Source organism: Dromiciops gliroides, chromosome 1 (genome assembly GCF_019393635.1).
Source record: "Dromiciops gliroides isolate mDroGli1 chromosome 1, mDroGli1.pri, whole genome shotgun sequence".
NCBI lineage: Eukaryota > Metazoa > Chordata > Mammalia > Microbiotheria > Microbiotheriidae > Dromiciops > Dromiciops gliroides.
Genome location: NC_057861.1, coordinates 571,295,541 through 571,310,781, shown reverse-complemented (window position 1 = coordinate 571,310,781; position 15,241 = coordinate 571,295,541). Strand labels below are relative to the sequence as shown.

Below are 15,241 nucleotides of genomic sequence, written 5' to 3'. Positions count from 1 at the left end.
TGTGGAAAAACAAATTCCCAAGAATATGGGAATAAATTTTTTTTTAAAAAAAGGACTTATGTAGCTTTAGAAAAATTGAAAATGTTGAAGATGAAATGTGAACCATTTCCATTAGAAACCTATAAATGACAACAGAAAGAAAAATGTGTCTAGCGATTAAACAGTTAACAAATGCAGCATGTATAGAATCAATAGGGAAGTAAATCAGATCTTTTTAAGGAAGAGTAAGGCAAGATTATAAACAATCTTTTCCAATAATAATTTGGCTTATAATAAAATGATTTTGCATTATTTTCTGATTGAATTTAAAGCAGTGTTGTCTTTTTATTTTTATTTTATTTTATTTTTTGCAGGGCAATTGGGGTTAAGTGACTTGCCCAGGGTCACACAGCTAGTAAATGTTAAGTGTCTGAGGCCAGATTTGAACTCAGGTACTCCTGAATCCAGGGCCGGTGCTCTATCCATTGCGCCATCTAGCTGCCCCAGTGTTGTCTTTTTAAAAACCATTTTCTAGGGTAAGAAGATCCTTGGAGGAGGATTGTATGAAAACAACATTTAGACTAATATATCCAGGGCAGTAATAAAATTCTTCCATGGTGGTGCTCTAGCACCAAATAGTATATTGGCCCGGACACCAGCAAAGAAACCAGTGAAACCAGTGAGGTTCAACCTAAAGAGAGGCTGAATACTGACTGGAAAGTTGCTTGAGCATCAGATAAAGCCAAGAACTTATGACTAAATTGTACCTCCTTTCCCTAAATCTTAATGAAATTTGGTGCTCTGTGGGAAAGAGACACACTGTTGCTTAAATATATTCAGTAGAAATCTCTCTAAGATTTGTAAGTAATTGTGTTAATGAAACAAGGATATTTAACAGTATGAGACTTTAAAATTAGAGTCCTAAAGACCACTGTACCAACAAAATTAGCAAAAGCACGTATTAACTTAGCATATCCTGATAATTTCCTAAGTGTTTTCTTATGTAAATAGCAGCAATTCAGAATTAAAACATTTTCTTTTTTTTTGTTTAATGTTTAGTTATGGATTTTTTTTTGTATTACAAAACTTTTTTTTTACTGTTGAATAAAAAACTTTTTACTGGAGAGAACAGATTATTGTTTGCAGTGTTTGCATCAATAAAGTTTTTAGCTCTGGCAGTTTAATATTTTAATGGTTTCTCCTTTTGTTAGTAAAATGCCAGAGCAACCTATTTCAGATTTTAACTTACTATTCCTTAAGGGGAGGCCATCCACTAATTTATTTTAAACACTTTTCTTTTTAAATTTTGACTTCCAACCTCTCTCCTTCCCTTCCACCCTCCTTCGTACCCACCGAAAAGACAAGCAATATATCAATTATACATGCACTCACTAATTTTTTATGACAGGACCTTTGATACAGATGTTTTTTGTTAGGTAAAATTAGGGTTTGTCCATGTGTGAGGGAGAGTCTTGATGATGTGTTGTTTTAGCATCTGCCAACTCTCTAATTATCCAAAAGTGGGATGCGCTGTATTGTGAGCAAGTGGGTTGAGATTGGAGGTATTTGAGCAGAGGGCAGAATGACCCACCATAAATAGTATAGGGATTCTTTTTTCTGTTATGATTTGAAGCAGGTGGCTGCTGAGTTCATGTCTAACTTAAAATTTTGCAATTGTTAAGAAGAAATATTTTTAGTGAAAAGAACAAGTGAAAAAGAGAATTGAGGCATTGATCTCAGAGGCCACTTTGTAAAAGTGAAAGAATTCTTCTCAGAGTCCTGGGGACAGAGAGTGGGTTTAGTTTCAAACCCTAAGTTTCATTTCTTGAAAAGTTCTGTATGTTAACACAACATTGTTCTAAGGAGGAGCGGACACTCTTGCCCAGAATAGGTTAAGGCGTGATATGGTATTTTGTACCAATCTGATTGGTCATTATTGGTACTGTATAGGGGGATAGTACATACTGTGATATGACTGGTTGTGAGGGACCCTTGGGTAGCTGTATGGGACTTCACTTTGGCACACTCTTCTGCACATTCAGAAAAGTGCCCATCTTTGCAAAGATGAAATAAAGAACCCTTCAACCACATTCTGCTGCCTACTTGGATTATTTGAGCTGCTTGCAACACTTAAGCTGCAACACTTACTTGAGCTGTTAGCTGCATTTCTAACAAAAGGAAGCAAAAGACCATATATTCCATAGAGTTGTTGTGCCCAACGGTTCTTTATCAAAATTTGCGTGGTGTGCTGTTTAGAGCTGGGAGAGAAAAGTATGTGACCTCAATCTCTCCCAGCAGCCAGCAAGAACTTTATTCCTATTTGATTTTTGAGACAACATGAGTCCTCGATAATAGCAGAATTGTTACTGTGTGACCAGAGCTAGTTAAATACAAAAGTATTGAGAAAACATACAAATTATATCAAAGAGCTTATTTTTCCTGTTTGTGAACTGCTAGTTGGCCATGGACCTGAGACTTAGAATTTTGTGAAGCATGGCTCTTCAAGATATTCAGAGAAACACTGGCAAGTATAAATCTGACTTAGAAAAAAAAATTATCATCAAGGAAGCTTGAACATTGGAAAGGTTGATGGATAACTTTTAGAAACTATTTGATCCTTATAATATTGCATCGCTTTTCTCTAAAAACACATTGTATAGTTCTCCTTATGAGAAGCTCTAGCAGTGTTCACACCTTCTCTGTGGTCCAGTGAATATTGTGTAGGTAAGTTACAGTTGTGGAAAGCTGTACTAACTTCTGTTTGCATGGCAAAAACAAATAAGTTTTATAGCCATTGGTTTCCTACTTCTGTCAAATTCTAAGTAAAAGTAATATTTTGCTTAACAGGAGTTAGATGTGCTATATATGCTATATGTTCCTGTGGGCTTAACCATTTTGATATATACAGTACTCTGGTCCTCTATTTTAGAGTATTCCTTTATATTTAAGATAAATGCTGGTATTTGACATTAGTGTGTAAAATATACCATATTAAGTTGTTTACAACTTTTTATTTTTCTAGGATCTGTTCTTCATTTAGGTTTACTCAAATTGTTTTAGACAGAATGAATATTTGACAAATTATATCATGGCATTAGAAATATTCAGAATATAAGAACATTTGTAAAATATTTTGTCTCTGTATAAATAAATGGAGATTAAAAAAAATCAATTCTATATGAACACAATAGCTATTATACAACACCTAAAACTAAAGGTAATTGGAAACACTTAAAACATACAAGTGAAGAATCAAAAATGAGAATTGTAAAGTGACAACTTGTAAATGAAATGCTTAATACAACTGAAAAATACTGACAAATCCAAAGTCACATGTGCTTTAATAGCATAGACAATACATTCATGCTGGTGTAAATTTTCTAACAATTCTAATTTGATTGATATAAAAGTAGCATTGTAAAAAACAACAGGAAAACTAAGCTTTCATGCAAAGCAAATAAGATAAAAACAATTTTAAAGTTTTATTAGGAATAGATAAATGAATTATCTTACTGTATTAGTAAGATTGATAAGAGTTTTTGCTTTTAGAGTCAGTGAAAATTAAATGAAATTTACATATTCTGGCTAATAGCATATAATACCAGTTGCTGCCACTGTAGCAATTCTAGATTTGTCTATGTGTACTCCAGTTAATATTCAGAGGAGTTATGGACTTGTTTTGCTGAGCTGCTGGTAACAAAGGCCCTTATTAATGTTTGCCAAATGCATCAAGTTGTATTTCTGCATACCCCCAACTGATGGCCAAGTTTTGTTACTTTACTTTCTAGTTATAAAATCTCACTATTTCACAACCATAACTTATTCCAGAGGGTTAATTTTCAGGGTACTTAGTGTACCTGCACATAGGAGCATCTATTTTATGCATGTATAAATGTACCTAGACCCTGTAACAGAAGAATGAACAAATAACACAAGGAAGTCTAAGTGGAAAATTTATCTAAAATTGTCAGTTAAATGTGATATTTGGGGTATTAGAATTTGACATTTGTGCTATCTTTGTGGTAACTTTCCTATTAAACATAGTTATAGAAAATTAAGTTAAATAAAATTAAATAAAAAGTTAGTTAACTAACTGGATCTAGGTCTAAAGACATTTTTTGGCAATAAACACTTCTCTGTCTCTGTCTCTTTCTTTCTGGTGAGGCAACTGGGGTTAAGTGACTTGACCAGGGTCACACAGGTAGTAAGTGCCAAGTGTCTGAGGCCAGGTTTGAACTCCGGTCCTCCTGACTCTAAGGCTGCGCCACCTAGCTGCTCCCTCTTTTCGTTATTTTATAGCAAAAATTTTCCAAACAATTCCAACTCCTGGAATTACTAGATGGTATTTGCACATCTCAGTGTAAAGAAAACATCAAAATAATTGATAAGAGTTGTTTTTTTAGGTTCCATAGAGCAAAAAAAAAAGGGAAAAAACAGTTACTGCGTAAAGGTATCCTTTTTTCCAACACAGCTATCTGCAAAACTCTCAGCTATCAGAGAAAATCATAAAAATATTGTTGGAGTTTGAATATTTCCACCTACCCCAAACATTCCTCCTCCCTTAAAAAAAAGGAATTAACTCACTAGTTAATTCAGGTTTTTTTGTTTGTGGGGCAATGGAGGTTAAGTGACTTGCCCAGGATCACACAGCTAGTAAGTGTCAAGTGTCTGAGGCTGGATTTGAACTCAGGTACTCCTGAATCCAGGGCCGGTGCTTTATCCACTGTGCCACCTAACCACCCCCTAATTCAGTTTTTTAAAAAAAGTATGGCAAGGATGAACCAGCAGGATTTTGGGAAGAATTATAATACAATTTTTTGTGGCTTTCAGGGAAATATTGTAAGGAAGTCATTGTAAAAGCTCCTAGGATATAGGGCTATAATGAAGTATGCTTTCGAAAGAATATATGGAACAATTTTTTATTTAGGAAAAGCCTGGTATGGTATTTTATACAATTTGATTGGTCATTACTGGTACTGTATAGGGGGATAGTAAATACTGTGATGTGACTTGTGAGGGACCCTTGGGTGGGTCTAAATAGCTGTATTTCCTGGTTGCAGCCAGGAAAATCAGGATAGTTTCAAATAAGTTCCAGGTTTGTTTTTTAAAAAGATATTTTCCATATTCCTTAATAGCTTTGGAAAAGGGGGGACTTTAAAATGAGGTTGAGTTTCTTGGGCCTCACCAGAGAATCCTGCTCATCAAGCCCTCTACAAATCTAGGTTATGAACATACACAGGGTATATGAAAGAAGAATTAAACCATTATATTCAATCGGCACATAATGCCTGTTATGCTAACAGATTAGTTAGTTAACTGCCATTATTGTCTACCACCAAACATGCAGCAAAGAGCTAAAGCCTGGCACCTAAAGATTTAGGCATGTGAATACTGGTAAGAGATTTGTAAATTACTTTTTGTTTGTTTTGGTGCAGGGCAACGAGGATTAAGTGATTTGCCCAGGGTCACCAGCTACTAAGTGTCAAGTGTCTGAAGCCAGATTTGAACTCAGGTCCTCCTAAATCCAGAGCTGATGCTTTATCCACTGTGCCACCTAGCTGCCCCCTGTAAATTACCTTTTAATGTAAATCTTTTGTTCCCTAAAAGGGAAAGATACCAGTTCAAGGGGAGAAAAAGTATTAAAATATACTTAAGGTCTTAAAAGTATATTGAAACCAACCCAAAGACCCTTGTGTTGAGCTGTTCTTGCTAGTTTTTTTTTTTTTTTAAACAGGACATAAAATTAGGCCCCTCTTCTCTTAACCAGTCCAACCATAACCACAGTTAAGGCTTAAGGATTATAAACTTTAATCCTTCAAAGGAAGGATCTTTTCTTGAGATACTTTTTGGTCTCTAGGACCCTAAGCAGCTAAGACTAGGGCTGATCTGCAGTGATAGCATCCTGGGCTTGTGTTCCACAGTACTCTCCCCACTATACTCCCTTTAACCCCATCTATAACCATCACTAGAAAAGAATAAAAAAGTTACCTGAATATATTTAATGTCTCTAGCCTGTGGAAACATTTGTTTTAATAGCAAAGGACCAACAAAAGAAGAAATATGTTTCCCTACCACCTTGGTTACTTTAAACATAAAGGGAATGAAATTGGGGAGAAAAAAGCATGTATTTTGTTTTTAGAGGGTGGGGAGAGGCTTTAGTTTTTATATACCTTGATAACAGTGAATTAGAACTATAAAAATGACAAAATGCTAATCTGACTGATATCAGTCTGGAACCTGGAAAAACAGATATAAAGGTTTCCTGGTCAAAGAATGGTCAAAGAATCCCTAGAAGTAGAACTTAGACTTTTTGTCTCTATCCTCCCCAACCCAGAGATAATCAGTTAAAACTTCTGCTTCTTAATTAAAAAGAAATCAAAGTGGACCTAGATTATTATGCAAAAGGCTTTTTTAGCACCAATCATGAATGTTTGGAATCAGTGAGTATATAACCATGGCAGTGTGATGAGGGCAGGCCTTGAGTCAGGAAGAGGTGAGGTTATGAGGTCTCATTAGTGTGGGGCCTCTGACAAATACTTGGTATGTATGAGTGGAAGTCATTTATCCTTTTTGTGCCCCAGACATGAAATGCATATAGAGGAGTTACCAATCTGTATCAGTGGAGCAACTTTTCAGTCAGCTGAAAGTACAAGTCTGGATCACTCCCCAAAATGTAAAAAACAAAAACATAATTATCCTTTTTTGAAATTGAAAGCAATACAAGTTTTTGTTCTAAAAATTTTTCCCTAGAAGAGAAAAAAAATGTAAAATCGAATGTGTGGCAAAATGCTGGGCCTCATTTCAGCTAGGAAAACCCAAGTTCAAATCTAGCCTCAGACATTTTCTAGCTATACATATCTTTTAGATACATTTATACAGATCTAGCTAGATCTGGGTAAGTCATATAATTTCTGTTTGCTTCAGTTTCCATCTGCAGGATTATCACAAGGATTAATTATTAGTAAAGTGCTATATATATGCTAGCTATTATTATAGTCTTTTTTTGGGGGGGGCCCTGGCCACTGAGGGTTAAGTGCCCAGGGTCACACAGCTAGTAAGTGTCAAGTGTTTGAGGCCGAATTTGAACTCAGGTCCTCCTGAATCCAGGGCTGGTGCTTTATCCCCTGGGCCACCTAGCTGCCCCCTATGCTGTGCTAGAGAATCTGGAGGACTGTTAATACTGCTTTGCATTACAGAGTCTAATCAACTAGTTTTTTGGGGGAACAAAGGGCTCAATGTGGTCAACATCTTCAGTACTTTGTAACAGTAGAAAAAGCAAGAGATATGGGTTTAAGGCCTGGCCATGCTACTTACTTAGACAAGCCATTTTAATTGCTAAGATTTCTGAGGTAATTTGTAGCTCTGATAGTCTTCTGAGTCCAAGTTCTGATTATTTTTGTAGAGAAATCAAGAACTCTCCTTATCCTGATCTTAGATATAAGCTATTGGGTGCAGTTTTCCTTTAATAAATTAAATACATTTCTTCTTTTTTTTTTTTTTTAGTGAGGCAATTGGGGTTAAGTGACTTGCCCAAGGTCACACAGCTAGTAAGTGTTAAGTGTCTGAGGCCGGATTTAAACTCAGGTACTCCTGACTCCAGGGCCGGTGCTCTATCCACTGCGCCACCTAGCTGCCCCCATTTCTTCTTATTTGTATACATTTCCTATTCCCTGGAAGCTCCATGTTGTTACATTTTGTTTGGTTTCCCTAGCAGTTAGCGTAATAAATATTTGTTAGCGTAATAAATATTTGTTCAATTGAATTCTTCCTCAATAGCCAGAAATCTCATTGTACTTTTTCATTCATAGAAATCCTGTATTTTTTGGTTGTTTTTTTGTTTGTTTTTGTTTGTTTGTTTTGTTTTTTTTGCAGGGCAGTGACTTGCCCAGGGTCACACAGTGTCAAGTGTCTGAGGCCAGATTTAACTCAGGGCCAGTGCTTTATCCACTGTGCCACCTAGCTGCCCCAAAATCCTGTATTTTTTTCATAACAGGGTGAACCACAAATCAAACTCAGCCTCTGCTACCTCAGTATTTATATGCACTTCAGTTTATAACAAGTTGTGGTCGTACAAAACACTTTTCCTAAATTTTAGCTTTGGATTAGCTGCTGACTAATTTGAAATAAGGCCTTTATACATTAAACCTGAAAATGCCAGTGAAGTAAGGCTAATCAGAAGGACTGAGATTGAGATGGTACAAAGGCTAAGAATTCAAAACCTTTATTAAGCATCTACTGTGTGTGAGATGTGAGTAGAAACTCTTAGCCTCACCTACCTGTTTTTATATAATCTCCACTTTCCCTGAGTCAAGAGGCCACAATCCATTTTCTCTCAAATTCCACATGCTATAACAAGAATGGGCCTCCTTTAGCACAATTTTGCCAAAATGTATTTAGTCCAACCCAGTGTATGTTTTTTCCACAGGAAAAGTGCAGAGATGCTTTTTTTGAGGAATGTACAAAATACATTTTGCTTGCATTAGTACAATCAAAGTTCCAAGAGGATGCTACTCATTACATTTTTTTTTGGTTGTTTGTTTGGTGGAGAAGAGAGGTGAGGCAGGAGCTAAAATTCCAATTCACAAGGCTATGTTTCACACAGCCTTCCTTTCTCAACCCCAGGAGCTAGCAGGACATATGTCAAGTTCCTGTTGTTTCCATATTATATTGTTCCACTAAAGGACATAGGCTTGTAAAGAACACACAAAGTGAATGACATGAGGTATGCTAACAACCCTGCTTTCAGAGACATGAAAGGCTACATAGGTTCTCACCTAAATGAGAACTCTCTGGAATTGTGAAAGAAACTACAGGTGTGAAGGACTGCCAGAGAATTGCAGCCTTCATGTCAATAGGCACCTCTTGGGCACTAGAGACCATAACATACACCTGGACTTCAAAGGGAACTGGGGTTGCCAGGAAGAAAAAAAAATGGGCCCTCTGTCTGGGCAAAAAAGGGAAGACATTGAAATTATTGTAAACCAAATAACTCAGTTTATATAATATCTCCAAGACTACAAAAGGTGGGGGTTTTTTTTTTGGGGGGGAAGAGCTGAAAACAAATTTCTTGGTGTCAATGACCATAACAAATGGTATGGTAGGCCAAACCACCCTGAACATAAGGAACGTTATTTATCGTTGATAGTTTCTGCTTTGGACCTTGGTGTAAGCTACATTCCTTTTAAGCACAGTACATATATGGCCAACCACCACTGTCTCTCGGGAAGCTCTCAAAGAGGACCTGACAAGGCCATGCCCATGAGTGAAGGTCAACTTGACAGATACTGGCCCTACCTGCCAGTCTTCCTTTGGTAGATCCTGGCAGGTACTGGTCTTCTCCAGTTTAGCTTCTGTGGGCAAAATTTTGGTGCCTTTTAAAGTGAGGTCTCATTGGTGTGGGGCCTTGAGTTTTCCTCCTCCAGCAGAGCTATTCTTTGCTTGAGCATCCTCACTTGGGTTTCATGTCTCTCCACCATGGCCATCATTTGAGATTCTAGCTTTTTCAGTTTATTTTGGTGCTTCTTCTTTGCTTTCTCATATGCAGCCACCAGGTTACTGTAGAGGAATGGAAAGAAGTTGGTATCAAGACAACCTAGCTAGCATTCGGTGAGGTAAGTTAAAAGTGAATAATTAACCCAGGACAAAAGAAATGAAAGAAAGCAGGCCAAGATAGGTTGAAGGACAGATTAGGATAGAGACTGGACTTGTGATTTCATTGCTCATTACCATTGCAGGTAGTGACCATTTCTGCAACTTAAAGTCTTAGAGAGCTACTGAGAGGTTAAATGACTTATTGAGGGTGATGTGTATCAGAGGCAGGATTTGAACAATGGCTTTCCTGGGTCTGATGCCAGTTTCTAACTATCTAATTCTGTCATCCATCTGTAGGGAGGGTTAAAGTGAATCTAATTTAACAACTGCCCTAAAAACCCCATACCAAATTAGTATGAAGAAACCAAAATTGTACATACAAAAATACAGAAGTATCTGTATTATCTATTAAGAGAGAAAGAATTGCTCCCTGTGAGCAATACAAGTGGTAGTATGGCATGTGGATTTTTATAATTAAAATCCTATTCTCCATCATTCCATCATTTAAATTACCTCCAGCAGTGCTAGCAATTTGAAGTAACAGAAGAGACTAAAACAGTTATGGAAAAGGGAAAAGATGACAAAGTTAGAGATGGGGGGGGGGAGCCAGGGTGCAGCTTTGATTGGAACAAATTGTTCCCAGAAAAGTGACAGTTCATGTAACAATAAAACAGGCTTGTTTATAAGAGGACATAGAACTTAATATCTATATTATCTATCTAGTGACAGAAAGGTCATTTAGTCATTTTACACATGGCCAGAGGTGAAGTGATTATTAGTTCAGAGTAGAAAGTAGCAGGGCTGGGATTGAAACTTGATCTTTTTGATTTCCTTGTTTGTTTTCCTTCTGCCTCCTAGGACTTTTTGACTCTAAAATTCAAAGCAGTTCTTGAATGTGGTCCACTTAGACACTAAAGGCTATAAAACAGAATGAGCATTCTGGGGGCAACCTCACCTTGCTTTTGTTTCACCTTTGAAACATTTGCTACCAGTGAGTTAGCTGAGGGTAAAAAGGAAGAGGCATGTCCATTTGAGTGGAGGGCCTGGATTTTGGGACAACTCCTACTCAATGGGGCAATGTTCTATGCAAGTTTATACAATTCTTTGACCAAAATGAAAATACTTGGCAGCCTGCAAGATAGGAAATCAAGCTTAGGTTTTGTGAGTTTTTACCTGTTAGCTCTTTTCAGATCATTAACAAACTCAGCTGACTGCTGGTGTCGGATTTCACTGCTCTTTGTCAGTCTTTCCAAGGCACTTACCAGCTCCTGTACTCTGGTCTTGAGTTTCTTCTCCCTGTGTCAGAGGAAGAGGCAAAGAAGGGCCTAATGATGTTGAGTGTGATAGTATAGTAATACTAGCATCAGAATCAAGGGATAAGGTAGGTGATACAATTTACCTATGAGGGCATGTGGTAATGACCTTCCCTTCTTCCCCAGGAGGACATGTACAAGAGTCACAAAAAGAATATAACAGTGGCTTTGGCCTAGGCTAACAAAGCACATCTTTTTGGCACCTCCCATGAAACCACAGGACAGGCTGTCCTGGTTATTGGTCCACTTGACTATATAATGAAAACAAGACCTAACAATAGTTTGACAATCATGGAAGAGCAAGGATCAAGTCTGGACCAGGAATGTAGTTTATCTTCTAGAGACTGAACCTATTTTCCCCCAGTAATTAAAAAGGGAAATCACTGTCAACTCTGTGCTAAACATAGTTAATGAGAATTAACACTTGTGGCACTAGTCTACAAAAGAGAGGAATATGGAACACCTGTAGATGTTTATGCAAAAGGGAGAAGAGATGGTAAAAATAGGTTTACAAGGTGCTTTCCACGCAATATTTTGTATGCTCTTTAAAACCTTGTGAGTCAAAGGTATTAATCTCATTTTTATAGAAAAGGAAACTAAGGCTCAAAGAGGTTAAAATACTTGCTCATGCAAGGTTCAAGATTCAACACTGGTACTCCTCAACAAATTTCCACTACAGTCTATCTCATCTTTTCCCCATCCCTTGGTGAACAAGTTCAACTCTGCACTGTCCTCCTCTCTTGAATCCTTCTCTGGTTATGCCTAGCCAAGCCTCAGCCTTGGATCACTCCCACAATTTGTCACCTCCAGTTCTACAAATGTGGTGCTAAACGAAGTTGGAGAAAAATCGCACAACTCTTTTGACTGGGTCCACTGCAAATTTATATTACACAACCCTGACTGCTGAAAGGCAATCTTTCCACAGTGGCTCTTTCAAACTTTTTCAATCTTCCACAAACCTCTGTTAGGGGCACCTATATGGTGCAGTGGAGAAAGGACTGGGCCTGGAGTCAGGAATACTCATCTCCCTGAGTTAAAATCTGGCCTCAGACACTTACTAGTTGTGTGACCCTGGGCAAGTCACTGTTTACCTTAGTTTCCTCATCTGTAAACCAAACTGAAGAAGGAAATGACAAACCACTCCAAGTATCTTTGCCAGGATAACCCCAAATAGGGTCATACAGCTCATGAATATTTGGGGCTGGTTGTGAATGCAGATCTTCCTCACTTCCCTCTATCCACTTTGCCACCTACCTCCCTATTCCCAGTGTGTTTCCAATGAATAGTATTTTTATTTTTTATTTTATTTTTTTTAGTGAGGCAATTGGGGTTAAGTGACTTGCCCAGGGTCACACAGCTAGTAAGTGTTAAGTGTCTGAGGCCAGATTTGAACTCAGGTACTCCTGAATCCAGGGCCAGTGCTCTATCCACTGCGCCACCTAGCTGCCCCTGAATAGTATTTTTAAAAGTAAAAGTTGCTAATTGATTTTCCAATCAAGGAGGCAGAATAAATTATAATGTCACATATTATATAAGGAATTATTTTTTCATGATAAGCCATGGCAAATTTGAAGAACTGGAACACTGATCACACAACAATATAAAAAATTAAGTACAAAAAAGTTTAAAAATACACATAACAAAAAGATCAGAAAGGTACAAAGATGTTCCCATTATTTTGTTACAGTTAATATACCCTTTAAAAACTCAAGCTGTTTATAACATGGCTTATAAAGAGAACAACTGAGGAGAAAGGAGACTTGGGTTAAAAACAGTATTCAGGGGAAGCTAGGTGGCCCAGTGGATAGAGAACCGGACCTGGATTCAGGAGGACCTGAGTTCAAATCTGGCCTCAGACACTTAACAATTACTAGCTGTGTGACCCTGGGCAAGTCACTTAACCCCAATTGCCTTACCAAAAAACCCCCCAAAAACCCCAGTATTCAGTATTCATGCTACATTATGAAAGTTGAAGGAAGAATCCTTCATTTCCATTAATAACTGAAGCCACAAAAGTGGAATGTGTTATTAGCAATTAGGCTTTTTTACTAAGTGCATGTATTTTAAGGAGATTTGTTTGAGTGTTTGTGAGGGAAGTTTCTGTTGTGTCAAAACAAGATCTATCAGTAAAATTTTTAAATGGCTAATGGTTTGGAGTGTATGGCTTTAGGCATAATCTTTCTTTTTATTTTACTTGCTCAGTTGAATGTTTCTGTGGATAGTTTAAACTTATATTTTAAAAATTTATTTGCAAGGCAAACAAAGTAATGAGGGATTTAAACTCATCTCTGCTGAGATTCAATAACGTCTTTTTCTTAAACCTTTTAAGCTTATGAAAAGAACAAAACTAAAAACAAAATTTAAAAATTCCAAGTCCAGGTTTTTCTACCACATTTATTTGAAACATATCTTTTTTGGTTACAGTATAATTATGTAAGTTTCTCTTCTTCTATAGAACCTTATTTGGTTCCAGATTTCCTGGCTCTTTAATGAGAAATTCATGCTAACTGACTTAATACATAGTAACATTTTGTTTAGTTAGCAGATCCTGTATTTCATGCCTATTTCATCTGTCATAAAAGGCCTGTCATATTTGGGAGTTTTGAAAAATCAGGGGCTTACAAGACAAAAAGCTAAATGGCTCACTTGGAGCCAGTTGGTGGATTTTGATCCCATTTCTCCAGCATATAGCAATTTGCAGGGAAATAAATAGGATACATGGCTGCCTTTATCCTCTCTCAGAAAAGTATAACTATATAGTAATAACTATATAGTCACAGAAGCTGGCAGCAACAACAAAAACTCCCTATCTAGGATAACGTGGAACAAAAAGAAAAAATAGATGGGAGTTGGAAGAAAAAGTAGGAGAAATCTCCATCACAGCAATGATCATTGTTACAATTCTTTAGTAGAAGACAGACACACTTTTTTCTTTTTGAAAGACCCAACATCAAAGTGCTTAATGTTTATTTTCAACTTCTCCATAAAGATTCACTTTTTCAAAGTAGAAAAGTCGATGGGAAAATGGACAAGTAGGTGCCAACCCTTTCTATGAGGAGAGCCCCAATGATTCAGAAAGAGCTGTTTATTAGTTGATGAAACCCAAGATGAAATCTGATTCTAATAGAATAAGCCATTGTTCTGGTGTATTGAAAAGAGCTACCTACCGTCGCAGTGCATTGGTAACTTCTGCTGCCAAATCATTCTCGCTGAATGTTGTCCTTAGCTCAGCTAGTGATAGTACAGAAGAGGCTCCATCCATACACTCCTGAAAACAGTACAACTGGCTGTTAAGTATAACTTGGGGGCTGTCTTAGAAACTCAAACCTGCCCTGAGCAAACACAAATGAAGTAGCAAAAAATGCACCACTGTCTGCATCTTAAGAAAAATGCACAAGTGGGATCAGGGAACACAATTTAAACAATTTGACAAGTTAACATTTAATAATAACAACAACATTGTAAAGACTAACAACTTTGAAAGACTTAGGAACTAGTTCAACAAGATAACCAGCCAGCATTCCAAAGCACACATGAGGAATTCAGGACCGGTGCCACCTAGCTGCCCCAGGAATTGATACTTTTAAGAGTAAGCACAATAGGGGCAGCTAGGTGACGCAGTGGATAAAGCACCGGTCCTGAATTCAGGAGGACCTGAGTTCAAATCCGGCCTCAGACACTTGACACTTACTAGCTGTGTGACCCTGGGAAAGTCACTTAACCCTCATTGCCCCCCCCCCAAAAGTAAGCACAGCAGGAAAAAAAAAAGTGAAGGGGCAAAATCATCATGGCAACACAATAGAAATTATTTAGAAGAGGAAACTGCCCCTTAGACATAATATTTCCAAAAAAACATTTAAGAAAATTGCACAGACCTCTTGGAACCAGAAAGCAAAGTGAAAAATAAAAAGAAATAGTTAACTCATGAAAGAAATCTCAAAATGAAACCTCCTAGAAATGTTGCAGCCAAAATCTAGAACTTCCAAGTCAATGAAAAAGTACTACAAATAGCCATAAAGAGTTTAAGCACTGAGGAACCACAGTGAGCATCATAAAAGATTTAGCAGCTACAGCTATTGAGAAAGTTGAGAGCTTGGATATTTTGGATATTCAAAAAGGCAAAAGACTGACAACCAAGAATAATTCACCCAGAAAAACTAGTATGATGCTAAGCATCATAAATACAAAAACTGAGTAGAAACTGTGTAAGCAAAAACACGATAGTAAAGAGAAACATTTAAAAAGTAAATACAAGTAATTGTAAAGACTTTGAAGTCTTTATTAAGACTTTGTATCCTTCAGAAAGGATGAAGTGTTTGCATCTTAATGGGAAGCCTTTGTGTTATAAACATCCCCTA

The 15,241-nt window shown here is 37.2% G+C and overlaps 1 protein-coding gene across 4 annotated transcripts in view; it reads right to left on the bottom strand.

Moving 5' to 3' along the window:
- Positions 1-8,184: 8,184 nt before the first annotated feature.
- MCC (MCC regulator of WNT signaling pathway) overlaps positions 8,185-15,241 on the bottom strand; it is a 278,091-nt gene continuing 271,034 nt past the window's right edge. For 3 of the 4 annotated variants that reach the window (XM_043977529.1, XM_043977532.1, XM_043977530.1), the window contains exons 15-17: positions 14,051-14,151; positions 10,744-10,866; positions 8,185-9,534 (exon numbers count right to left, since the gene is read on the bottom strand). In XM_043977529.1, the coding sequence (XP_043833464.1) occupies positions 9,354-9,534; positions 10,744-10,866; positions 14,051-14,151 (405 nt within the window). In that variant the 3' untranslated portion in view covers positions 8,185-9,353. The remainder of the gene's footprint in view (positions 9,535-10,743; positions 10,867-14,050; positions 14,152-15,241) is intronic. The other variant, XM_043977531.1, reaches the window with a different exon arrangement.